Here is a 27,211-nt window from a genome sequence, read left to right as displayed (position 1 = left end):
ATTTAGTGTATAACTTGCAGTTATATTATTTTTGCCAAAGTGCATAACCTGCATTTATCAACATTGAACCTCATTTTCCAGTTTGCTGCCCAGTTTTCCAACTTAGACAAATCACTCTACAAAGTGGCAGCATCCTGCATGGAACCTATAGTTCTGCACAATTCTACATGTGTCTAAATGCAGGTTCGAGTGCAAATAAAAGCAATAAAAGTCCAACCAAACTAGAATCCACGATTGGACCTTATTTTTTATTAAAAAAATCACAATTTAATCGGATCGGGACAAACATGAAAAAAATTCATCATCCAGGAGACCCAGGTGACTTGTTGGCAGGGCTGGAACTAGGGGTAGGCAGAAGAGGCACATGCCTAGGGCGCAAATGTGGAGGCGCCAGGCACCGTTCCTCCTAACCCCTAGTTCAGACGCTTCTTTCCCCACCTGTGAGATCAATCCCCACTTCCTGGACGCGTGCGCTCTTCTGTGCATGCGCGCGGATGCTCAACTTGTGCGCTTGCGCTCCTGTGTGCACGCTTCCTTTCCTAGCAGATGTATTAGAGCTCACTCAACTAACTGCTTCCAATACAAACAAAATCTAACAAAATAACTGCCTTTTGCACAAATCCTGCATGTAGAGAGACATGATGTCTGGTGATTTTAAAAGAGTGAGCTCTAATACATCTTCTAGGCATAAGGAGCCCCCCCCCATATGATATATTGGAACTAAAGGTGGCCATAGACACACAGATAACTTCGTACGAAACAAATTTTCGAACGATATTCGGTATGGTGGAAAAAGAGCCGACCGATATCGTCAGAAGACTTATCGGGATATAAGTCGGCTCGTCAATCGGGCTGGAGGGAAAATTTTGATTGGGCGCCGTTGAAGTCACCCAACATCACCCATTGTTAAGGTGGCTATAGACGTAGATATCCTCTCATTTCGCCCTTTAAAATTTGTCTAAATAAAAAAACAGAGCATTTAACCCTTTCCCTGCTGGGGTTATTTTGCGCGTGCTGCGCTGTGTGTTGCCAGAAAACTCGTGCCACGACAAAGTCGCCGAAAGTGATGGAATCATCCACGAAAGGACTGGGATTATTCGCAGATTGGGGTTGGATTTTGGAGGCACATCTCTGTATATCTGTGTTAAAGGATTAATAATGCTGGGGCAAACATACATGTCACAAGAAAATATAATATTCCTTTTACTTGTATTACTTGCCCTTTAAAGGGGTTGTTCACCTTTAAATTAACTTTTAATATAAGGTAGAGAGTGATATTCTGAGACAATTTGCAATTGGTTTTCATTTTTTATTATTTGTGGTTTTTGAGTTATTTAGCTTTTTATTCAGCAGCTCTCCTGTTTGCAGGTTCAGTAATCTGGTTGCTAGGGTCCAAACTCCCCTAGCAACCATGCACCTATTTGAATAAGAGACTGGAATGTGAATAGGAGAGGCCTGAATTGAAAGGATCATTAGTAAAAAGTAACAATACATTCGTAGCCTTACAGAGCATTTGTTTTTTAGATGAGGGTCAGCAACGCCCATTAGAAAGCTGCAAAGAGTCAGAAGAAAAAGACAAATAACTATAAAACTATAAAAAATAAATAATGAAGACCAATTGAAAAGTTGCTTAGAATTGGTCATTCTATATCACACTAAAAGTTACCTTAAAGGTGAACCACCCCTTTAATTAAGTGACAGATGAGTTGAGGCTACTTTTATATTGTTTTCTGTGGGGCAATTAGAAACAGTTTGTAGCGCCCCCTATAGCACGCTTGGTTTTGCCCGCAAACTTTACAGATACTCTGTAGCCTCGCAGGTTAGACTGTGCCACGTTGAATATAGGGGGAGCGTATGTGTCCCAGCTCCGAGGGCTGTGCATTCAGCGCACACATATCTTTCCACCGTAATAGCATAAACTGTGGTTCAGCCCCCACGCCAGAGGGAGGGCTCAGGTAGAGCCGGCGTTTAAAGTTAGATATGCGCCCCCTGCGAGTCGCTTTGGTACATTCCTTTGTGGGCTCTCCTGGCTTAGGAGGGAGAGAGAAAGAGAGAGCGGCGGGTGCAGCTCATACTCTCCGGGCAATGAGCACCTGGGGCCGGGACCTAACTACTCGCTATGAGGAGAGGCAAAGTGATGGCCCTGGCCACCTGCCTGGGCTCCTTCATTCTGGTCATATTCTACTTCCAGAGCCATTTGGGTTCAGGTAAGCGGATCCCCCCCCAGCGGAGAGTATATGGTTTTGTCTCATTGGAATGATTTCTACTAGTGTTGCCGTTCTGCTGCTGGGAACTGTCTCCCTATAATAAACTGCCTGGGACAGGACTCTTATTGGCCCTGATAGAGTGTAAGCTCTTTGGCACGGTGCTGAGCTCCTTTATTTCTGCAGAGTACAATAGAACTGACATTGCTGCAATTCTGATGGCTAGATTGTAAGCTCAGCGACACAGCACCGGCTTTCTGAATTCCTATTGGTTGGATCTCTGAGCTGCAAGCTTGGGATTCTGCATTTCTCCCAGGGGTCATTATAGCAGTCCATGCTTTACCAGGGTAGACTGTAAGCTCTGTGGGGTTTTGCCTGAGCACTGTATTGGGCAGAGATATTCTGTGGAGTTGTTGTAAGCTCTTGGGGACAAGGCTGTCTGCAGGGCTGCTATTAGAGTAGGCTAGATATATTTATGTGTATATGTGACTTTTGCCGTGCGACTCTAGCATCTAGGAGGCCATTATGTATAGTATCCTCATTGTGTTTTGTATGTACAATATATACTTCAGGGATATCCAGTCTATGGCCGTCCAGCTACAACTTGCAACATGATGGGAGTTGCAGTTTAGAAATCAATGGACAGATTCCTGCAAGGAGAGACACCAATGATTAAGTACCGGAGGGTATAAAGCGCATAAGGTGGGGTCAGTATGTGCCATTTTAAACGTGATCTGTAATAAATTTTACATTTAGAATTGAGCCTTGGGACATATATCTTGGATATGATGTATACATTTATAGTAGCGATTCCTGCAGTGCCTGGGGCTCCGTCTGTTCCGGATGAATTCCAGATGCAATGACAGAGAGACCCAGCTAAATACCAATGTGACTGAGTCTAGACAGAGGACCAGTGCAAGAAAGAACTCTGTGTGTGTGTGTGTGTAAGGTTTACCAGAGATTCCAATACAAATACATGTATTGTGATATCTCCTCCTTCTCCTGAATTCTTAAAAAGTTAATGGGTTAAAGTATTGTCACCCCTACCCCCTCCAATCAAGCCTCAGGGGATATAATTTGCTCCCTGTGTCTGAGGAGTTAACCGTATTAAAAGCCTTTTTGTGAGTGTGTATGGAATATTCCCTGTTCTTGCATTACCTCCCTCTCCAGCCCTCCAGGAAAGTTTTTCGATTTACTGACCAGCCTCCCTACTGACCAGCCTCAGTCCCCCTACTGACCAGCCTTCCTACTGACTAGCCTCCCTACTGATCAGCCTCAGCCTCCCTACTGACCAGCCTCCCTACTGACCAGCCTCCCTACTGACCAGCCTCCCCACTGACCAGCCTCCCCACTGACCAGCCTCCCCACTGACCAGCCTCCCTAATGAAAATGCTCTCTGAGCCTCCCTTTCAGTGTTTAGCCTCTGCCACAAGGGGACCAGCTGCCCATTTTATTCCTCTTATTTCATAAAAACTCATTTGAGATGTCAGGGTTAAAGTTAAACTTTCCCGTGTAGCAGGAGACCACAGTAATCCCATTTGACCCACCAACCGCAGATGATTTGGGGCCGGCATTTGCATGTCAGAAATGTGGGTCATGTAGAAATAGTGGTTCAGAGAGCGACTGGGTGGCACTAAAATAGTCCTGACACTGCGCTTACACCAAGCTGGCTGACATTGTGGGCGCAGAGCTTTAGCAGCACAATTGTCTCTGCATCTCTTCTGCAATTGCCCATGTGTGACTGTCTGTGTCTCTGTATGTTGTGTCTGTTTCTGGCCACTGTAGGTCTCTATCTGATATCATATGTGTTCTGATACTATAAGATCTCTATATATTTGTCTCTTTTTGGTTGATGTAGGTCTGTCTCTGTATATCTGTATCTGCCCAGTGTAGGTCTGTCTCTGTATATCTGTATCTGCCCAGTGTAGGTCTATGTCTGTGTATCTGCATCTGCCCAGTGTAGGTCTGTGTCTTTACATCTGTGTCTGACCAGTGTAGATATGTGTCTCTGCCTTTATATGTGTCTGTTTAGTGTCTCTGGTTGTCAGTAGCTACACTGGCCAGAAACAGACATTATACAGACTAATCGCTACTCTGCAACAGGGTTTAACACTGTCTGTAAAATCCACACCAGCCCAGGCTTCATTTACAGAGATATCTGGGGGTTGGGGGTCCTTTTAAAAACACAAAATATTTTAAAGATGACATCACTGTCTCTGACCCTTCTTTAATTCTCTCCCACTGAACATACATTTGTTTATGGGATGTTTAGGCGGCCTGTTATTGCTTGTAGCTAGTTTCCCTTTTATGACTCCAGGCATTTTCCCTGCATGTAGCCAATGACTATACACATAAATATTTTATGTTAAGGGGGAACCTATGGAGGTTATAAGCCACATTTACTTGGCTTTAAAGGATTGTTATATACATTTTTTTTTTTAGTTTTTTCTCTTGTTTAATGACAATATTAGGAGGTGGAAATATTGTGTTCCTCTTGATGTATTACCCCTAGATTCTGGGAAAAGTTATGAACTCTGTTGCAGACTTACCTAAACTGCCATTGTGTCTCTAGTTGTTTGTCTGGCCCTTTTAAACATCTACTGCAGCTGAAGGGCCCTAGGGCCATTCAGATCAATGGTGGATTTTTATTGCATTCACTCTGTGCCAGCTGTGGGTATAATGGGAATGTTGTTGGGCACTTGGTATCTGTATCCAACACAAATAAAGCAGGATGAGTCTGTCTCCGATACCATGGATGATATTGGCAGCGTCTCAGCCCCCATTATAAGTATGCCCAATAATTAACTAACTGATAGACAGTGAAGCCTACTGGGGGCTGCATAGGTAAAGTGTGGAAGTTAAGTTGGGATGGAACAAGGGGCTGTAACCCCTGACTCCGTTTATATTAAACAGACTTGCAAACTGTTTCCTGGTTGCTAGGGTACTTAAGTCTTAGCAACCTGATTGTAATTGAAAATCCAACATTCTGCTGAAGAGCAGTGGTAAACTCTCTTAGAATACTGTTGTCTACACTGGTAGTTTGGACTTGAAGTCCAGGATCAGCTACGAGTCATAGAGAGGAGGAATAAAAGTGCTCTGCTTATTAAATGACCCTGCAGTGCAAAAAAACCGTGTGTCTCATTACTTGGCTTTTACCTTCCCCCGGAGGGCTCTGCTGTGAAACTGAACAGCGCAATGTAAACGTTCCCATGTACATAAAGTATTCCGTGCAATGCTTTTCCTGGCTGCGTACAACTGTTTGTAGCTTTCTGTGCTGAAAAGCAATGCAATATAGCAAGAAACAGCAGGAATATTGCTCCAGGTCCTCTGCCTGTATAAATGGCATAGTAACTATATTATGTTTTTTCCTTTTGCACGTACATTCTGAATATATCGCATTCCTCTGTTTATGAATGGAAGATGCCTTATTGATTATCTTGGCATATAAGCTGAAAGAATCAATATGGCAGCTTCCACACATGGAAATTGCAGAACACGGAAATGTGTTAAAGGGGTTGTTCACCTTCAAACCATGTTTTCAGTTCAGTTGGTTTTAGACAGTTCAGACTAGAGTCCTGCAGCGGGTTGGGTACCTGCAAAAACCTGCGGTACCCTGCGGGTATAGACGCGGGTTTGCGGGTCTTCTCATTATCGATTTGTACTCCATTTTTCTGATCACGCCTACTTCCGATGATGTCACTTTCGGTTTACAATGACAGCACTTCCTGATTCTTGATGGTCAGCGGGTTGCGGATAAGGTACTTGTGGGTCCAAGCGGGTAAGAATGCGGGTCCAGGTTGCGGGTACAGTCAGGTACGGGTTCCACAAATTGGACCTGCGCAGGACTCTAGTTCAGACCGAATCCCTGAATTTCATTGAAGACAGGTGTTAGAAATGATACAATAGTTGCTAATATTCCACAGATACTGCGAAAGAAATGTATCAACTAGTTGTATCAACTAAATGCAGCAAATTGTAACAGTCCAGATGCTCTGCTGTTTCAGGCTGAAACACCAGAGACACAAACGTTCAACTTTAAACTTCAATTTTGGGAAAATGGTAAAAAATAAAAGATGGAAAGCTATTGAAAAAAATCTTTGTTTATGTTGAACAATTTGAAAACAACTGAACTGAAAAAAGTGTCTGGAAGGTGAACAACTCCTTTAAAGGAGAAGGAAAGGCTTGGTGCACTTGGGGGTGCCAAATGTTAGGCACCCCCAAGTGATGGTATTGACTTACCTGAAACCCCGAGCCGGTGCTCCTATCAGCAGAAAACGGCACCAGCCTGGGGTTAGACCAGTGAGCTAGAAGTAAAGAACCCCTCGTACACCCTGGCCTTCGATCCTGAGCGTCTGGCGCACAGTGAAGGAGGGATCGGCACCCTCCCAAATTCAACGTAGAAACCAAAATTTCACTTGCACTCGAAGGCTGATCAACGTAGGGATATACCCTTACACTTTATTAGCATAAAGGTGCAACGTTTCGGGGATGTCCCCATTTGTCAAGCATAAAATATAGTGAAAGAATTAGCAATGTAACACATCCAAGACGTAAAGCACGTACCTGAACATCAGGTATGGGTTGGTAGTTCCGTATGGTACTTTTATGTTCATTCAGTCTCACCTTTATCGCTCTGCTGGTTTGGCCTACGTAGACCAATCCGCACGGGCACTTTATAGAATAAATCACTTCCTTACTGTCACAGGTAAAATAGCCTTTAATGTTGTGTTTGGAACCATGTTGGGGATGTAAAACAATATTACCCAGAACTATCCCACTACAGTGCCCAGAATTTCTACAAGGATGCGTGCCCATATTGCATTTAGATACCACATTGTATGATTTTTGGCAATCAGAAACATTTGGTTTTATAAGTTCCCATATACATCTACCTCTTCTATATGAAAAAATAGGAGGTTGTTTGAATAAATGGCCATATTTTTGGTCAGACTGTAAAATGGACCAATATTTTAGAATGAAACGTTTAGTAATCTTGTTGTTGGTGTCATACGTGGTAATAAAGGGAATACGTTGAATTTTTGTTGTTTTTAGGTTTTTTTTCTTAAGGGTATCACCTTTCTGCTAATAAAGTGTAAGGGTATATCTCTACGTTGATCAGCCTTCGAGTGCAAGTGAAATTTCTGTTTCTACGTTTAGACCAGTGAGCACCACGGAGCCGTCCTCTTTCGTCTTCCTCTTTCTTCTAGTGGCTGCGTATGCGCAGTAGAACGAAAAGCTAAGCTTTAACTAAAAAGTCGGCTATTTCGTTCAACTTCGTATGCGTCTTCTTTGAAGAAAGCTGAAGTGGAAGAGAAGTGTTCCGTGGTGCTTATTGGTATAACCCCGGGCCATTGCAGTTTTCTGTTAATAGGAGCACCAGCCCAGGGTTTCAGGTAAGTCAATACAATCACTTGGGGGTGCCTAACATTTGGCACCCCCAAATGCACCAAGCCTTTCCTTCTCCTTTAATACAGTGATAAGTAGTATATATGGTAGTGAAAGGGTTTGCTGAACCAGGCATCTTCCCCCCCATAGTAACGTACTGGTTGGTTGAGGTTAACACAAACATGTTTCCTACCTGTTTCTATGGGATTTATTTATTTGTATTAATGCACAAGTGCCATCCGCCAGGTGATTTAGATTGTAGCCGGCGGGAAAGCTTTTTGAGGAGATTAATCGCCCGAAGAAGAGGTGATTTGTCCCCGGCAGGCTAATCTCCCCGAATCTTAGTGTGTGCTCTTACCCTTATAAATTAGAACAAAAAAGCCTGTCCACCTCCTAGAGCAGTGGTCCCCAACCAGTAGCTCATGAGTAACATGTTGCTCTCCAACCCCTTGGATGTTGCTCCCAGTGGCCTCAAAGCAGGAGCTTATTTTTGAATTCCAGGCTTGGAGGCAAGTTTTGGTTGTATAAAAACCAGGTGTACCAAACAGAGCCTCCTGTAGGCTACCAGTTCACATAGGAGCTACCAAACAGCCAATCACAGCCCTTATTTGACATCCCCATGGACTTTCTCATGCTTGTGTTGCTCTCCAACTCTTTTTACATTTAAATGTGGCTCACGAGTAAAAAAAGGTTGGGGACCCCTGTCCTAGAGCAATATCTAGGGCCTATTATGGTTTGCTGAAGTTATTTCTGTCTGCCCAGCGTCTCCCATTGACACCTTTACAAACACATGTTTTAAATTTCAGTCCTTTGCCTTCTGCAGGTATGGGATCCGTTATCCAGAAACCCATTATCCAGAAAGTTCAGAGTTACGGAATTGTCATTTAGCATAGACTTCATTTTAGCCTAATAATCCAGATTTAAAAAATTGATTAACTTTTTCTCTGTAATAATAAAACAGTAGCTTGTACTTGATCCCAACTAAGATATAATTAATCCTTATTGAAAGCAAAAATGATTAAAAGGAAATGTTTGACTTAAAGGAGAACTAAAAATGAATATGGCTAAAAATGTCATATTTTATATACTGAACTTATTGCACCAGCCTAAAGTTTCAGCTTGTCAATAGCAGCAATGATCCAGGACTTCAAACTTGTCACAGGGGGTCACCATCTTGGAAAGTGTCTGTGACACTCACATGCTCAGTGGGCTCTGATTGGCTGTTGAGAAGCTAAGCTTAGGGCTCGTCACTTATTATCCAGCAGAAAATGAGGTTGATCTGAGAAGATCGTGGTCTCACGATCAGGATCTGATCTTTTAAAAATCTCAACGTCTATGGCCAGCTTTAGGCAATAGTTATTGTATAATGGGATATATAGTGGAGGTGATTCCTTTTGTGTAGATATTGCACTGTCCGACAGTGTCTTTAGACCCCATTGAGGTTCGAAACAACGATTCTAATAAAGTTTTTTTTTTTTTACTGCAAAAAAGAGTGCAACAGCATTCCTTGTAAACTAATAATACTTCTGTTACACCAGGGCATTATCTCTTTTTTTTGTGTGTGCAGCAGCCTTACGGACTATAATAAGGTACCAATGTGCATCACAGAGCTATGCATTCGGATAACAGAATTTCTGTCAATACAGAAGGTAAGGGACCTGTTATCCAGAAAACCCCAGGTTCCGAGCATTTGGATCATTATGTAATTCGATCTAGAAAATCATGTAAACATAAAATAAACCCAATAGGCTGGTTTTGCTTCCAATATGAATTAATTATATCTTAGTTTGGATCAAGTACAAGGTACTGTTTTATTTTTACAGAGAAAAGGAAATCATTTTTAAAAGTTTCGTTTATTTGGATAAAACGGAGTCTATGGGAAATGGCCATTCCATAATTCGGAACTTTCTGGCTAACTGATCCTATACCAGCAAGGTCAGGCCCACTCCCTGGACTAATGTTCCTGGCGACACCTCCATTTTTTGGGCAGGGCGTGGCAAGAACAAAGCACGTGCAGTGGGGGGGGGGGCAGCTCGCCGGAGGAATTATTGTTGTGGCAGGGGACTCAAAAGGGGGCCCTGAGACAGCAGCCCCAGTGGGCCCTGGACTGCCCAGTCTGACCCTGTATACCTGTACTTAGAGTGATGGAAGAGTTGTAGGGGGCCCTTCTCAAGAGAGCTTACTATACTGAAAGGAGTAAAGGTGGCCATACACATCTGTTTAGTGAGGTTGCCAAATGAGCAGCAACCTCATTTGGCAACCAATATGCCCACCATGTGTGGGTGATATTGGACTTATCCGATCGTGAACCAGAAGGCCAGGAATGCAAGCAGTGGGATCAAGGATCAACGGGAATTTTGCCATTTTTTGGCCAGATATTGGTCAGGTAAGCCCATCGGGTCCCCATTGTAAGGAGCGTCCGACGGCATGGGCAAGATGGCGGCGCCCACGGGAAGCCACGTGGCCGCCGGACGTCAGCGCGTACCGTCCGCGCCCAGTGATGAAGCTGGCGCCGACGCAGCGTATTGACGCTCGGCGTCTGACGCAATCCTGCGCATCTTGGCGCGAAGATGTGACTATTTAAGGGCGCTGCAGGATTCAGCCTATGCCCGTTTATAGGTTCCTTCTTGTCAAGTTCCTGGGTGCTATATTGATATTCTGACTTCTGGTTACGACTCCTGCCTTGATTTTGACTACGCTTGTCCGCCGCCTGAACCGACCTCTGCCTAGATTACGACCTTGCCTGTTTGCCGCCTGAACCGACCCCTGCCTGGATTACGACTTTGCCTGTTTGCTGCCTGAACCGACCTCTGCCTGTCTTCGACCATTCTTCTGCCACTCCCTCCTGTACCACGAACTGTACCTTCCTCCTTGGTCCTCACCTAAACTGCGCCTACGGGCCTGACACCCATACACTGGCCAATAAGCTGCCTACTGTCTGTCAGCAGCTTTTATCAGCCCATGTATGGCCGCCTAAATTACAGAGGAGCATAGATTGTGGTCTGTGGTTGGTGGGGTTTTAAATTGGATTTTATATTGGGAGGCTCAAAGTCATGAAGAATGAGGCTGAGGGTAAACCACCACGGACGAAGTTAATCAGATTTTATAGGTCAGATTTTATCTGATCCTGCATGCAACACCACACAACAGTACGAGATTTTGATGCTAGGACTATCCCCCTAGGCTAGAATGCAAAGTCAGATCAGATAAAGTCAGATGGAGTCTGTTGTTCATGCACCTACATCTGACAATCAATTATTTTAATGTGAAAAAAGTCTTTCCGGCTACCATCTGTTTTTATTTTATATTAGACAGTCGTGTCGTGTTGAAAATTAATTACATGTAGTATATGCATCAGATTTGGGATGGCAATGGGAATAGGATCAGTCCCATTATATTTTGACCAATGCGACTACAACCGACTTGTCTGATGTGTTACTGTATGTTAATCCGACACCATCCGACAAAGCACTCGTGGAGTTTAGACTTAACCTGCATCTGTACCAAAGATGCCCCAGTAACTTCCCATATTTTTTTTCAGCTGACAACTAAGGCTGATGCCAGACAGGGAATTAGCCCCTATGCTGACAATAGCAGGACAGGAGGCTAATGACAGAGTAAGGGCTAATTTTCAGCCTGCATTTTTCAACAGCTAGTTTTTCAAGTAGCCTGACCCATGACTCTGAGTATAGCGGACTGCATGGTAACCCCGGTGTGCTTGTTTGGCATGATGATGATGTTTTAGCAAAATATCATGAAGAGCCTAGGGCAAAGACTGGAGGTGCCTCAATAGTAGAGTAGCTGAAGATACACCCATTGTAAGAAAAACTCGATGCGTAGGTAAAAGAGTTCAAGAGGCTGGAAAATGTTAATAGTGTCAACAAGCTCTGTCTGTAGAATTGAGCTTTTGGCTGTGGTACTATTCTTATCCTTGAAGTGGTGGAGGCCATTCTGATTGGCTGGAGACCAAACATGGACTTTTCAGAAATGAAACATGTCAGATATGCACCCAACCATATTGTAGATGAAGAAAAGCAGGAGATGGGTCAACTGTTGATGTCAAAAAGGAAAATGTACCATTGTCATGTCTCATTTGTAATTTTACTTATTAACAGAATATAGCCAAGGTACCTATGTGAATGAATATAACATCAGCCTTATTCTGGTTTTTTTCATGGAATTCCTCTTTGCCTAATGGAAGCCAAATGTCGGTTATGGACGGTTCTTGGAATGTTTGGAGATTGTCGGATTTGGTCCTACGTGTGAATGGCCAATGAGCTTGTATTTGCACCTTTTAGCCAATAAGCTGAATAAATAGAGCTCTGTGGTAGCAAGAGGAAACGTTGGTACCTATCATTAAGTTTCGGGTCTGCTGGCTGTTGGGAAGAACAAGGAGACCAGAATATCTGTCTGCACAGACTGTCTATTTTCAGGTTGGATTGTGGAACGTTCTGTCTAAACCTGCATCCCCTTTGCCACATTTTGCTCATGTGCCTCAGGAAGGTGGGGAGTTAAACAGAACAGAGGTGTCAGGTTTGGCTGTTCAGAGGTAGATGAGCTTTAGATGAAACCAGAGTCCCTTCCCAGTGTAACATGAGTAATGGATTGATTGGTGCCGGATCATTTGCTGTGTCTGGTTCCATACACCCATGAGGTTTATTGTTCCAAAATAGAGCTCCAGAGCTAAGCCACGCATGTATCTCTAAACATTTGCACTGCAATTTGATAATTTGGGACTCGGGATCCTGTGAGCTCAGACCCTGGAGATGGAGCTCTGGTTGGAAAACTGACCACAGTTTTATTTTTGGCAAATAAGCGAGGAAAAAAAAAAAAAAAGTGCAGTTACAGTAAGCCTTGTCTATAGTAGCCATTCTTTAGCTCAACACAATACTGTCCTTCTTCTGTTTCAAGGTTAACCTTTAAAGGGAATATGATATTCAAGGTGCAAGGCTCTGTCTTCCGCTTATCATTCTCCATTTAAATGGACAGTACAATCTAAAATTCTAACATTGTCCAAACTGAATATTCTTTTTGCCTAAGTGCAAAATCCCACTATTCATTTCATTTCTCCTTTATTCATTTCTGCGGATGGACTGGTATATGTTCTGTGCAATAACGAGGCATCAGCAACTTCTCCCAAAAGACAATAGATGTCGTCTATAGGGACACCTTAACTCTCCACATGCCTGCCCGCAACTGCCACCCTCTTCAACAAAAGGAATTGATGCCGTTAATACAGACTGGTGAAGTGTTGACCTGACCTGAGCTATATAATTGAACCCACTTGCTTCTTGAACCCGGGTACCTGCTGCCGCCTCAAACCCACACTAGAGTCCTGCGCGGGTCCATTTTTTGGGACCCGAACCCAACCCGTACCTGCAACCTGCAATCCGCAACCCGGACCCGCAACCCGCATTCTTACCCGATTGGACCTGCTACCCGACCCTACCTGCAAGTACCTTATCCGCAACCCAGACCCGCGACCCGCTGACCATCAAGAATCAGGAAGTGCTGTCATTGTAAACCGGAAGTGACATCATCGGAAGTAGACGTGACCAGAAGAAAGGAGTGAATATCGATATTGAGAAGACCCACGGCGCAACCCGCTAACCCGCAGAACTGCCGACCCGCGGGTATACCTGCACCTGGAACTTCTAAACGCAACCCGCAGAGTACCGCAGGTTTTTGCGGGTACCCGACCCGCTGCAGGACTCTAACCCACACTTTACAGCCAAACTCTGCATTAATATATGCACATATAAAGCTATGCACACACATAATCTAAGCTTTAAAGGGAAAGTACATCCTGTTCATCAGTAGAGTTAAGTCCATCATCCTATAAATAGGATATGAGCCCCGTTTTGGTGTAGACTATAAGCTAGGCTGGGTATATGCTTCTTCTGACATCATTGAATGAGTGTTGGCTGTTATTGAGAAATGCTGGAGCCTTCCAGTGACTAAGCAGTTAATGATAAACACTAAAGCCGAGCATCCAGCGGCAGGAAAGTTGTTGGCAGGCACCTGGAATAATAACAGGCCAGAAAGCCCTCTGTGGCCATCAGATGACTGGCCTCTTGCTGAGCCTTGAATGGACTTCTGTGAGACTGCTCTAAATCCAGCCCCCATGATATCTCTAAGGGCCTGAATAATTGATTCCAAGCGCCAGGAGAAAATCCGCTAGGAATTTTCCAACATTATTTCTCTGAAGGAACTTCAGTGCCTGTGGTGTTATTTAGGGGTAAGTCCCTTAGAAGAAACCACCAAAAGACAACCTGGATACCCCAGTCTGCATCCAGAAAAATCATTAATTCTTAACTGCAGCTTGAATATCAGAGTCGATTAAGAATGTTTTTTGTCGAATAACAAAGGTAATTCATTCAAGACTGAAACTCTGCCCTAAATCAGATACTCTTACATAGAAACCTGGGCAAACCTAACAAGAGAACGCCCTGATATAGTTACACTCAACCTTGTTGATATGCGACCATGCATATATGAGATACTGATTATGGAGGTTGTCATTTTGGCCCCATGCATGGACCAATTAGCTGCCAGCTCAGCAGGCAATATGAGCTTTTGTGTGGCTGGGTAGCTGAAACTGGAATTAAAGGGATACATACGGTCATGGGAAAACATGTTTTTTTCAAAGCACATCAGTTAATAATGATGCTCCAGCAGAATTCTGCACTGAAATCTATTTTTCAAAAGAACAAAGATTTTTTTTCAATATTTTATTTTGAAATTAGACATGGGGCTAGACATATTGTCAATTTCCCAGCTGCCCCTAGTCATGTGACTTGTGCTCTGATAAACTTAAATCACTCTTTACTGCAAGTTGGAGTGATATTACCCCCTCCCTTTCCCCCCAGCAGCCTAACAAAATAACAATGGGAAGGTAACCAGATAGCAGCTCTCTAAGGGTAAGGTCACACTGAGTGTTTTCGGGGAGATTTAGTTGCCTGGCGCTAATCACACGCGCCGATTCGTTTTCCGAAGTCGCCCAAAATGAATCGCCGCACGTGATTAGCACCAGCGATTTTTCATTTTAGCCAGCACAGAGTTAGGGAAGCCGTTTGGGGAGATTAGTCGCCGCAAAGACGAGGCAATTAGTCGCCAGGTGACTAAATCTCCCCGAAACGCTCAGTGTGACCTTACTCTAACACAATATAACTGCTCCCTGGTAGATGTAAAAACAACACTCAATAGTAAAATCCAAGTCCCACTGAGACTGATTCAGTTACATTAAGTAGGAGAAATAACAGCCTGCCAGAAAGTAGTTCCATCCTAAAGTGCAGGCACAAGTCATATGACTGGGGGCAGCTGGGAAACTGACAACAGGTCTAGCCCCATGTCAGATTTCAAAATTGAATAAATAAAATCTGTTTGCTCTTTTAAGAATTGGATTTCAGTGCAGAACTCTGCTGGAGCAGCACTATTAACTGATGCGTTTTGAAAAAACATGTTTTCCCATGACAGTATCCCTTTAAGTTCTTGCACACCTGCAGCAATGTATTTGCGTCTTGCATTGCCCTAAGGACCTCTGACCAGTCTAGGAATGTGCCGATTGCGGAGGAGAGTATCTATACCCTCATCCATGAATGGGAGGATTAATAGGAAGGTGAGCTGCCCCTTTAATCTGTAGCAAGACAATGTAGTGGGTGTATGATAGGTACAGCAGTGAGTACAGTTACCAGCTCTGCCTTGTGGCACAAATTCCCTGTAGGAAGCCGCAAGCCACAGGAGGGACGGCTGAAGCCGGTTTAATTGTAGACTGCGCTCAGCACCTCCCAGACGCTCTTAGGGCAGCAGTGCTATGTCGGCTGGACAATGAGCTTATAAATATTCTCTGCGCTTTTTATCACAGAGATCTGTCCAGGACTCCAGCTCAGCCCATAGAGAGCTGAATCAGTTGCAGATGTGCCTCTACCAGTCTGAGACTGTCCCAGACATTATTAGGCTCCGTTCTAATCTCTCAAACATAGAAGGTGCCAGGGTGGCAATTTTCAATAAATTTATATGGGCACCTTTGCATTAGCCTAGATTCAACCAGATTGATACTGTCTCCAGCACTTTAGTCCGAGGGCAGCCGAGCTCCTTTCGCCTGGGATTTTGGCCAAGTTGGGGCATTTCTGTTCACCAAACCCTTCAGTACTCTGTGCTCCTTTTACTTTTCTGGTTCATTCATTTATCAAGACTGGTGTCCGCTCTCATGGTGGCCATTAGATTGTTGAAAGCAATATATAAATACATGTTAATAAAAGCAGCTTTGTCTATGACACTTTGTCTATGTATGCACAGCTGCTTATGAGCTACGTTACTACAGCTGTGTTTTATTACCATATATATCCCCACGTATATTATATATTTGATTTCCTGTGTTGCTCAATATCTGCCCAACCCGAGGAACAGTGAATTGTCTCCTGCATTCTCCTCTCGTATAAAAACAGATTTATTTCTCTAACAAGAGAGGATTTCTGAGAGACCCTTCTGCAGGGACAAACCGCATATCTCTATCTCTGTAAATATCCGTATATAAATTAACTATCTTATTTGCTGTATGTTCAGTTACATCCCCTGTTAAAGGGAACAAAAGGAGCAGTGCAATTTTTTATGAAGGCCAAGGTGTGCTCTACTGATCTGTACATGCAGCAGCCCTTTGCCTTTATCGCAGCTGTGCAGTAGAGTTTGCAGATTCCTTGGCTTAAAGGGGAGTTTCACCTTTAAGTTAACTTTTAGTATGTTCTAGAATGGATAATTCTTAGCAACTTTTCAATTGGTCTTCATTATTTAATGTTTATAGTTTTTGAATTATTTGCCTTCTATTTCTGATGCTTTCAAATGGGGGTCACTCACCCCATCTAAACAACAAATGCTCTATAAGGCTAAACATTTATTGTTAGTGCTACTTTTTATTGCTCCTCTTTCTATTCAGGCCTCTCCTATTTATATTCCAGTCTCTTATTCAAATCAATGCATGGTTGCTAGGGTCATTTGGACCCTGTCAACCAGGTTGCTGATATTGCAAACTGCAAAACCGCTGAATAAAAAGCTAAATAACTCAAAAACCACAAAAATAATAAAAAAATGAGAACCAATTGCAAATTGTCTCAGAATATTGCTCTCTACATTATACTCAAAGTTCATTTAAAGGTGAACAACCCCTTTAACTAGAAATTGCTGAATCCCACCGTAAAATGTATAGGCCCCCATCATAACCATTGGTGTAGGTCATGGCTGTCCAACTGGCGGCCTGTGGGTCGGATTTGGCCTGCGACCCCCCTTGTGTGGCCCCCCACATGAAAGTCTGCCTGCTCTGCCTGTGTGTGCCCTGCTCTGACTGTGTAACTAACACTGGCTTCCATTATCGGCCCTCTACCACGTAAGACAGGAGAATTCTGACCCTCAGTACCACAGTAGTTGAACAGCACTGTTGTAGGTGATCAATTTCAGCAACACTGTGTCCATTAGGACATCAGGCCCCTATACTCTAAGCGTCCTGGTGGGCACTACAACTCTTTTTAGCAATCCTTTTGCTGAATTGGGCATCTCAGGGGAGGCACCAGAGAGCTAGAATAGAATCACATACTGTTACCCCCAGTGGTTTCCTTGTCTTGTAAAGTCAAGCTGCAACTAAAGAGTTATTTGCAATAGGGTTAAACATTACACTATTCCTGTGTGACTGCTGGTAAATCTTTAGCCAATTTACTGTTTTTATACAGAGGATCAGATATAATTTGCTGGTGTCACAAGAAAATATGAGCAATGGTTCACTAGCTGGGGAGTTTATGGAATTTGTGACCTGTAGCCCTTCAGCTGTTGTTTGCTTTATACATATATCAAGGGCTGCTCTAGTTCAGTCACAGCCTGACAGCCTTTCATTGGAACACTCTATCCTACATAACCCTTTAGATTGTCAGTTCTTGTGAGCAGGGCCCTCTGATACCATTTTAATCTGTGACCTGTGTTTGTGTGAAATGATTGTAAGGCTTCTGTGTGTTATAAGTAAATGTAAAGTTCTGTGTAACTTGCTGCTGCTATATAAAGAAACGATGATGGTTTTAGTATTTATCTTCCAAACATGCAGACAACTACCCAATCGCTAGATTAAGTGAGACTCTAGCAAAGAGGTTACAGCTGAAATTCAAAGTTGGACAGCTACAGAACAAAAAGTTAAGTAATTTAAAAGTCAATGCTAGCAATTCATAATGGACTATGTTATGTGACACCCCCCCAAAAAAAAACCCCCAAAGGGTTCATTGGGAGAGGAATCGCACCTGCCTGATCCCAAATCATAACCTTTTTTTCTTTGACCTAAACCTGCTGCTGATATTCCACAACTTGGGCTCCTCCTACTAAATCAGCAAAGGGTTGTGGGCTACAGATAAAAGGCTGAAGGGAGGGTGTCATGGCCGACATCTAGCTGTTCTGGCATCTGAAGCCGTTACAAGATGAACATCTAGCTGTTCTGGCATCTGAAGCCACCACCTCAAACCCAAACCAACAGACCCCTTTTGTAACCTTAACTTGCCCAACCCTTGGACCCCACGGGTTTCTGGTGCACCTGTGCACTACAAAAAGTGGCCATACATGGGCCAATAAAAGCTGCTGACAGAGCAAGTCAACAGCTTAGTGGCCTGTGTGTGGGGCCCTCTGTCGGGCTTCCGTGATCGACATCTGGCCGAAAGTCGTGCAGATGTCGATCGGGCAGGGTTAAAAATCCGATCAGATCGTGGCTGCATCTGTTCGATGATGCAGTCCTGCAATCCGACCGCCCGTATGCCATACTTTATAATCCGATTATTGGGCCCTAGGGCCAACGATCGATCAGCCCGATATCACCCACCTCAATGTGGGCATATCGGGGAGAGATCTGCTCTTTTGGCAAAATTGCAGAATGAGCTCATCTCTACCTAAAAGCTGGTATATACAGAAGCTGTTTCCCAGATCAGCTGCAACATGGAGAATCATGATGCTGGAACGATGGTTACCTGAACTTACAAAGTGCTCTTGTTGAGTTCCTCCAGGCTCCCACTAATATAGCCAATCAATTGATTTGTCACATTCAATGCAACCATTCCTTCCCAAGAGCATTGTTATGGTACAAGCATGGCCCGGGCACATGGAGCACCCCAGCTGCACATCTCATATGACTAATCTGTTCTGAAGAAGAGGCTGAAGGCCAATCCTGTTCATATGAACAGTTGCAGATACTCTTTAACACTGAAGAAACCTGTGCAACTACATGTCGGCTTACATTGCTGCTCACTCAACATTTCTAGTGGTTAGTAGAACTTCCATCATTGAGAAGAAGGGTGTATTGTACTTGAGGAGCTCTTCAGACTTTCTAGGAGATCTAAATGCGCAATTGCCAACTTGCCACAAATGATGACCGGGCAAGGTGAATTCGGTTCAAGTGAGGTATCCGACAGCAGGTCCGATGATAGGTCATTGGGCCTCATATAAAATGGTACAGAATAGACTGAAAGAATGTAAGGTTATAATATTAAGTACAAGAACAACATATTGGGAGGAACTGGATCTAGGCTAGACAAATAGGCTTACAAAGACCCTTTTTTCTTGCGAGCCCCTATCTCTGGACATGCAGGTATTGTAATGCTAGAAGGCTGCGGCTGAGAACATCCAGATGCCTCTGGGGGTGAGATTTTTTCTGTCTGTGGATTTATGTCTTTTTCCATTCGGGAGAGAATAACTGTGTCACTTTGAATGTGTTTCAGACTTGTCTCTTTTTTTTACGAGTTTGCTCTGTCTCCTGCTGCCTTTTGCTTCCCCATGGAAGAAATTTTTTGTAATCATCATAAATGAATTACCCTCCCAGCTTGCTCATCTTGCATTTGATTTCCGCTGGCTCTTGGAATTCCAATTACTTTTTGGGTCACTATAAATGAGGATCTTTTTCTAGCCAAGTCCTGATAAGTGTTTTTTTGTAATCAATCCATTACGCTGTACGGTCCGTAATCCCGAGCTGCATTAACACAAGTGTTTACTGCTTTTTAATTGGATATTGATGTTCTGCTCAATTCCATATCCTCCATCACTGAGCCCCCCCCCCCACCTATACTAAGCTGGGAGTCGCTAGTAGAACTTTATAGTGTTGGCAGTTGCGAGATTGGAGCCAGTTGTGGAAAATAAATGACAAAAGCCCCTTTTGGAGAGTCGTTCCAGTTATTGTGAAGATGGCTTAAGCTTGCCAAATCAATGACCTGGGCAGTGGTGTGGCTTGTGTCTCAGTGGATTCTGGGGTTTACAGTTTAGCCAAAGCATCGCCCATTTGGCAGGATGGCACTCGGATCAATTTGTTTTCCATAGTCGCCGGAAGTTTCCTCGTGAGGCAACTTCGGGCTAATAAGCAAAGTGAAACGTACCGAGTGCCATCCTGCTGGCGATTTACATTCTAGCTGGCAGGAGGCAGTTCAGGCAGATTAGTCGCCTCGAAGAAGAGGAGATTTATCACCGGGTGACTTATCTCCCCGAATCTGAGCATGTGTCTCTGCATTCAGGCTGGACACCTGTAGATGAGCTATCACCACAGTTTGGGAAAACACTACAGCAGAAAAAGGTTTCAGTTCGGTGGAATCCTGAAAAAAGTGCTAGTACTCTGCCAAATTCTGGATTTAGAGCATCCATAAACTTCAGTTTTTCTTCTAAAACTCCTTTAAAACACCTACACCCTTAAACCTCTTATACACTTAATTCAGTGCTGCACAATATATTGGAACTCTAAAATTACATGTTAATAATTACAAAAGTTCCTACAATATCCCACTAGTCTTCTAACTCCTTGCTGCTCCATAACGTTGCTCAGATCACAAATCTTTATCTCTACACGTACGTCTCCAACTTACTTCCCTATACAGCTCACACTTATCTCTGCTCATTTATGTTGTAAGCTCTTGTGGGGTAGTGCCCTTGACCCCTACTTTATCAGTTTGTATTTCTCTTGTTATGAACGCTTACATAAAGCATGCAGATTATAGTGGCACTTTATAAATGAATGGATATCTATTATCCAAATAGAGTTCCTTCTTTAATATAGAGCCCTTCCATTAATAGAACCCATCTTTAATATTTTAGTCATAGAAATAGCAGAAATAAGAATTTCTTCCATACCCTGTACAATGATACTACCTAAAACTGACCCCTAATTGCCACTCAGTCAGTTTAGCAGATACATTTACAGTATGTTGTCCCCTTTGTCAGGGAGAGTTTATATAATTTTTTCTGTTTATCCATGCGGAACTTGGATTGACCTTGGTTTCTCAATTGTTTAAAGGTTACAAGCAGTGCAATCCCCCCCCCCCCATACACATTTGCTTTTGGTTTGGTGGAGAAATCGGATGCAGATGTGAGTCCAGATTCCTTATGGACTGCGTCCCCACCACCACCACCTTGAGGGGGAAAAAGTCCTTACGACGGGAACGCAGAGCTATGAGATTGCACGCAACATGGGCATCTGTGTCCTATTGGGAAATGCTGAGTATTCGGCTTATACAGCGCAACAAGGAATGCGGTTTCATCACTAACAGAGAAAAAAGCGCATTTCAGTAACTGCAGGGTAAAAACCAAGGGATATTAGAATTAACTTTATACATGACCTGTATAAAAGAACTAAGCCTTCAGCTTATAATATCCTTATATTTTACAATAGGGGGTACTTTATTCACTATATATATATATATATATATATATATATATATATATATATATATATATATATATATATATATATATATATATATATATATATATATATATAATATATATATATACCAGGCTACTTTTGGTGTGAGGTTTATGTGCCCTTTCAAATAAGTGCATTGGGTTTTTGTATTTGCATTAGGAAGGGGATATATACATATATGCAATAGTCCCTGTGGAGTTGCTGGTTTGCAAAGATTTTCCTAGTGCTCTCATGAACATGCAGTGAATGGTTTCTTTGTAATGTGAGGAGTAATGTTGGGTCTGTGACTGTGATTTCTTCCTGTGGATATTTACCAGATGCCAGGGACACTGCCCCAAAGGTTTGTTTGCTATTAAAGTAATACTGAGCCTTTTGCTTTTTTTAATTGCAGCATTCTCATCCCCAGGACCTGATTTTTTTTTTTTAAATCCCCCTATTTCTTATGTACATTATTCTAAAAATCTCGCTAAGTTTTTGTCATATTGCTAAATGCCTCAGTAGAGAAAAACAGACGGCAACCAAATTTTATGTAGTAACAGAGACGTTTTGGGCTCTATAAGCCCTAAATTAGTTGTACCCAGGATACTAGGTCATTGGTTCACTTGACATTTATTGAAAAGTGTCCTTTAAGAGTATCATGTGGTGCTTTAGATCCGTCTTAAGGAAGGTCCGAGCAGGTCTCTGGGAAGGGACTTTGGCATTGGGATAGGAGGTATAGTAGGGAGAAATGATGCCTATAGTAAGTGGATAATAGTCTCTGGGAAGGGAGTGTGACTGTGGGATAGCAGGTATAGTAGGGAGAGATGGTGCCTATAGTAACAGTGGGATAATAGTCTCTGGGAAGGGAGTGTGACTGTGGGATAGCAGGTATAGTAGGGAGAGATGGTGCCTATAGTAACAGTGGATAATAGTCTCTGGGAAGGGAGTGTGACTGTGGGATAGCAGGTATAGTAGGGAGAGATGGTGCCTATAGTAACAGTGGATAATAGTCTCTGGGAAGGGAGTGTGACTGTGGGATAGCAAGTATAGTAGGGAGAGATGGTGCCTATAGTAACAGTGGATAATAGTCTCTGGGAAGGGAGTGTGACTGTGGGATAGCAGGTATAGTAGGGAGAGATGGTGTCTATAGTAACAGTGGATAATAGTCTCTGGGAAGGGAGTGTGACTGTGGGATAGCAGGTATAGTAGGGAGAGATGGTGTCTATAGTAACAGTGGATAATACTCTGTGGGAAGGGAGTGTGACTGTGGGATAGCAGGTATAGTAGGGAGAGATGGTGCCTATAGTAACAGTGGGATAATAGTCTCTGGGAAGGGAGTGTGACTGTGGGATAGCAGGTATAGTAGGGATAGATGGTGCCTATAGTAGTCGCCATAGTAGTAGCCAGAATTATAGTTTGTGGGAAAGCAATATTGCTGTGCGAATAACAGACATACAGTAGAGCAAAATTGCCAACTTAGCATTATAAAAATACCGATCAACCTGTTGTATTTTAGGGGGGTAGCATTTGTACCTGGTCAGCTTATGGCTGTGACAATCTTAAGGTTGTGCTGGGGCTTAGTGTGGCAATGGAGGTGTAATAAGACTAATATATCTAATGTCTTTAATAGAAAAAGAGGATATTCACCACAAAACAAAATGTAGTCATACCATGTGATAATGTCTTATGCGTTTGGGCAACTCCACCCTCATTAGAACTTCTTACACCATATCCTACCAGTTATTCTTTTGAAATCTTGTGCAATGGGTTTTGATGTAATCTGCCCACTGTTGGCTTCCTCTTCTGCTTTTTATTATTTTTATTACATTTTCCCAGTTAGTGGCATTTGTTCTGAGAAATCATCTTCAACGGCCTTTATTGCATCTCTAACATGACGAAGTATTTATTACTAGTTAATACTATTTTTTTTTCTGCTGTTAAAGAGAAAGCAGGTTGTTTTAATTTTTTTTTATTTTTTTCAAAATAAATGTTAAGTTTGACATAATGGCAAAGGCTGTTCTGCGATGGGAACCTTAGTGATTTGAATTTGTATCAGTGGAAGTAGCAATGAACGAACTAATCTAAAGGTGGCCAACTGGCCATACATACAGAGATCTGCTTGTTTTGGGAGGTCCCCAGATCTCTCACCGATATGCCCACCTTGAGGTGAGGATATCAGGATGATCCGATCCCAAAGATCCAAAAACCGATGCAGTCTTTGATCGGACTGGATTTTTCATCTGTGTTTTCTGAAGGCATCTAACTAGGGTTTCACTAAGAACTGCTCAGACATCGAAATAACCTTCTACATACAAAATATGTATTGTCTAAATTCATTAATGGTTCAATGACCCTGAAACGTCTATTTTTCTCTTCTCCTTACAGCTGAAGAGCAGTTCTTGGGTGGCAGATGGCATGGAAAGCCCAGAAGAAGTCCCTTGCAAGCCCTTTATGACAGCGCGCAGGTGGGCGAGCATTCACTATGACTGGTATCTGATACCATGATGTCATTTTCCTGTTTCCATTACAGAAGTGAGAGAAGTAATGACTTGATGCTGCTAATTAGCCAGGCATGTTGATAAAGGAGATAAGGGGGAAACACACACTGCTCTGTGCTCTCCAGACCCCTGTGCGGGAGTAATTGACTGCAGCTAGGGGTGTAACTAAGGGAGAAACTCCATGGTGTGGCTTGAACTGACACATCGCCATGCGACGAAACGCATGTGATGTGTCTGATGTTCTGTAGATACAGGAAGTGAAGGAGACATTGCAGGTAAGAACTACATTCATTCGACTGTCGGATTAAAACGCTGTGTGTAGTTCTTTACCTGCAATTTCTCCTTCACTTCCTTTATCTTCAGAACATCCGACACGTTGCATGCGTTTTGTCGGCTCGAGTCGCACCGTGGAGTTCCTCCCTTAAAGAGATACTGACACCAGAAAATAACCTTTTTTTATATCCATCATAAAATTGTCTTTGAATGCCCACCACCACCACCTTGAGGGGGAAAAAGTCTTTACGACAGGAACACAGAGCTATGAGATTGCACGCAACATGGGCATCTGTGTCCTATTGGGAAATGCTGAGTATTCAGCTTATACAGCGCAACAAGGAATGCGGTTTCATCATTAAAAGAGAAAAAAGCACATTTCAGTTACTGCAGGGTAAAAGCCAAGGGATATTAGAAGTAACTTTGGAGTTCCATGACCTGTATAAAAGAACTCAGCCTTCGGCTTATAATATCCTTATATTTTACAATAGGGGGTACTTTATTCAAAATATATATATATATATATATATATATATATATATATATATATATATATATAGATTCATAGTCAAGGAAGCCTTCTTTAACTGGCTGCAGGGGAGTACTAATTTGGTGTGAGGTTTATGTGCCCTTTTATAGCCTTTGAATGCTATTTATAATTTTGCCATAAAAGTATTTGCCTGATGCTTTTACATTTCCTTTCTTACCCCCATGTTCCTCTGAGTGGTCTGCCATATTTGTGCAGCATTAGACTGTTAGCATTAAAAACTCTTACTGCGCTTCTCCCAGAAGTCCATTATTGTCTCATAGCGATGTTTATTTTCTTGTGCTTGTAGTCGACTTGTACGTTCAGCCAATTTTTTGTACCTATGTATAATCTATATGAACCGGTCTGCTTGACTGTCTGTTCTGTGTGTATGTTCTGTGTTCAAAAACGAAATAAAACTTACCTTTTAAAAAAAAAACTCTTACTGACAGGCTGAGAATGGACAGTCAGGTTGGTAAAAACAGTCAGGTTGGTAAAACAGTCAGGTTTAGGAACTTCAAGTAATAATTACTCACAAAAGCAGAACGATCCGCGAAAGACGATCAATGTGACCTATATGTAACTTTTAATGTAGATTAATATTTTGAAAAGAAAAGTGTCAGTATCACTTTAAGAGATAAAACAAATCCTACATCAACTGCTGGACGCAGGAGGCTGAGAAGCAATGTCAGTATATGTTTATGAAACCGATAATTTTTTTTTAACCAAGAATGCAGAATTTTTACCCACAATTGTAGACTCGTTGCAGTTGAGCACAAATTCTTCACCTGAAGCTTCTTTATTGGGCTCTTCTGCCTAGGTTCTGTTATTCTGCTGCACTATCCACAGGTACAGGCCAGAGGCACATTTATCAAGGGTCAAATTTTTTAAAACTCCCATAAAGAAATAGAAATCAATTTTTTTTAGCTCAGGTGAATTTAATCAAATTAAAAACTCGAATCGAGTTTGAATTGAATTTGATTCAAATTTAAATTTTTTATTTTCCCCAAAAAAAACTTGAATGTCAGGAAGGCTGCAAACAACTCCAAATTGATCCCTGGACGTCTCCCACTGACTTAAACTAATTTGTCAGGTTTAGGTGGAGAATAGTCAAATTATAGTTCTTAATGGGCCCGAGTATGATAAATCTCAAAAATCTAATTCAAATATTTTGAAAAACTCGAATCGGATTTCAATAACTCCCTAGTCGAATTTGACAGATTTGACCATAAAAAAACCTCAAATTCGAATTTGAATTTTCAATTCGACCCTTGATAAATCTGCCCCTTAATGTCAGTGCCATAATTATTTTGAAATAAAGAAATGCTAGTAATGAAAAATAAATAATCTTCCTTTTCCCTCCCCTAGTTGGAGCCCTCCTCCATCCAAGCAATGCATCAGAGTCGCCGGGAGCTGCTGGCCAGCACCTGTAAGACTTACACAAGGAAGCGCCGAGTCTTGACATCTGATGATTTGAAACACCTTGTTGTAGATGACACCCATGGACTTCTGTACTGCTATGTACCAAAAGTAGCCTGTACCAATTGGAAGAGGGTCATGATGGTCCTCACCGGCCAGGGGAAGTATAAGGACCCATCTCTCATTCCGGCAAACGAAGCTCATGTTCCCTCAAACCTACGCTTGCTCTCAGAGTTCAGCACCTCAGAAATCAATTACCGGCTAAGGAACTACCTCAAATTTATTTTTGTAAGAGAACCATTCGAGAGGCTAGTGTCCGCATACAGGAACAAGTTTACCCGCACGTATAACACAGCCTTTCACAAGCGATATGGGACCAAGATCATTGAACGTCATCGTAGGGATCCCTCCGTGGAGGCCCTGGAGCGAGGCAATGATGTCACCTTTGAGGAGTTCTTGTACTACCTGGTGGACCCAGTGACCCAAAGGGAAGAACCTTTTAATGAACACTGGGAGAGGGTGCACTCTCTTTGTCATCCATGCATCATCCATTATGACGTTGTGGGAAAGTATGAAACGCTGGAAGACGATGCTGAGTATTTGTTGCAGCTTATTGGAGTGGGAGTCAAATTCCCGTCATCTTCCAAAACGACACGGACCACAGATGGGATGGCTGCTGAGTTCTTCAAGACTGTGCCACTCTTCTACCAGCGCAGACTCTTCAACTTGTACAAGATGGACTTTCTGCTCTTTAATTACACTGTCCCACGCTTCCCAAAAATACACTGAGCAGATAATGAGAATGTCCGTGGGCCTGGTGCCCATACCATTTTTCATCATGTATGTAAAGGATTTGGTTATTTATTGCTGAGTGAATTTGTGATGTGGAGGTTGATGCTTTTTATAGACGCAGCCGGGTGCAGAAATGCACCGTTTTATAAACTGTTGACTCAACTTTCTGCTTTCCATTGATATCTTGCTAAATTGGCTTGGGTTTAGCAAACCTGTTTACATTTTGAAGGGTCAACATTTCTTAGAAACGAGTCGCTCTTATATTAAAAGTGAAATAACAGCAGATGTGGATGTGACTGTGTTATGCTTTACGCTTACCTAGTCATGCATTTCCCACATCTCTTTTCCAAGTTGTACATCCCACTTTTCCCCACTTTGGCTAATGGAGTCTCCAACATCCTAGGACCTGTTTTCAAAAAGGCTAGGCACAAGAGCG

At 42.7% G+C, this 27,211-nt stretch overlaps 1 protein-coding gene across 1 annotated transcript; it reads left to right on the top strand.

Annotated features, from left to right (window-relative positions):
• Window positions 1-2,011: 2,011 nt before the first annotated feature.
• On the top strand, window positions 2,012-27,053 carry chst13.S (carbohydrate (chondroitin 4) sulfotransferase 13 S homeolog; the record flags this gene model as incomplete). The annotated part of the gene is given in 3 exon segments (NM_001095744.1): window positions 2,012-2,207; window positions 23,653-23,732; window positions 25,933-27,053. Coding segments are annotated over 3 exon segments (990 nt in total). The 3' UTR covers window positions 26,773-27,053.
• Between the last annotated feature and the right edge of the window lie 158 nt (window positions 27,054-27,211).

The sequence above is a fragment of the Xenopus laevis genome, chromosome 4S (genome assembly GCF_017654675.1).
Source record: "Xenopus laevis strain J_2021 chromosome 4S, Xenopus_laevis_v10.1, whole genome shotgun sequence".
Classification (NCBI taxonomy): Eukaryota; Metazoa; Chordata; class Amphibia; order Anura; family Pipidae; genus Xenopus; species Xenopus laevis.
The sequence above is the reverse complement of the archived record's forward strand: the minus strand, read 5'-3'. Positions and strand labels throughout refer to the sequence as shown.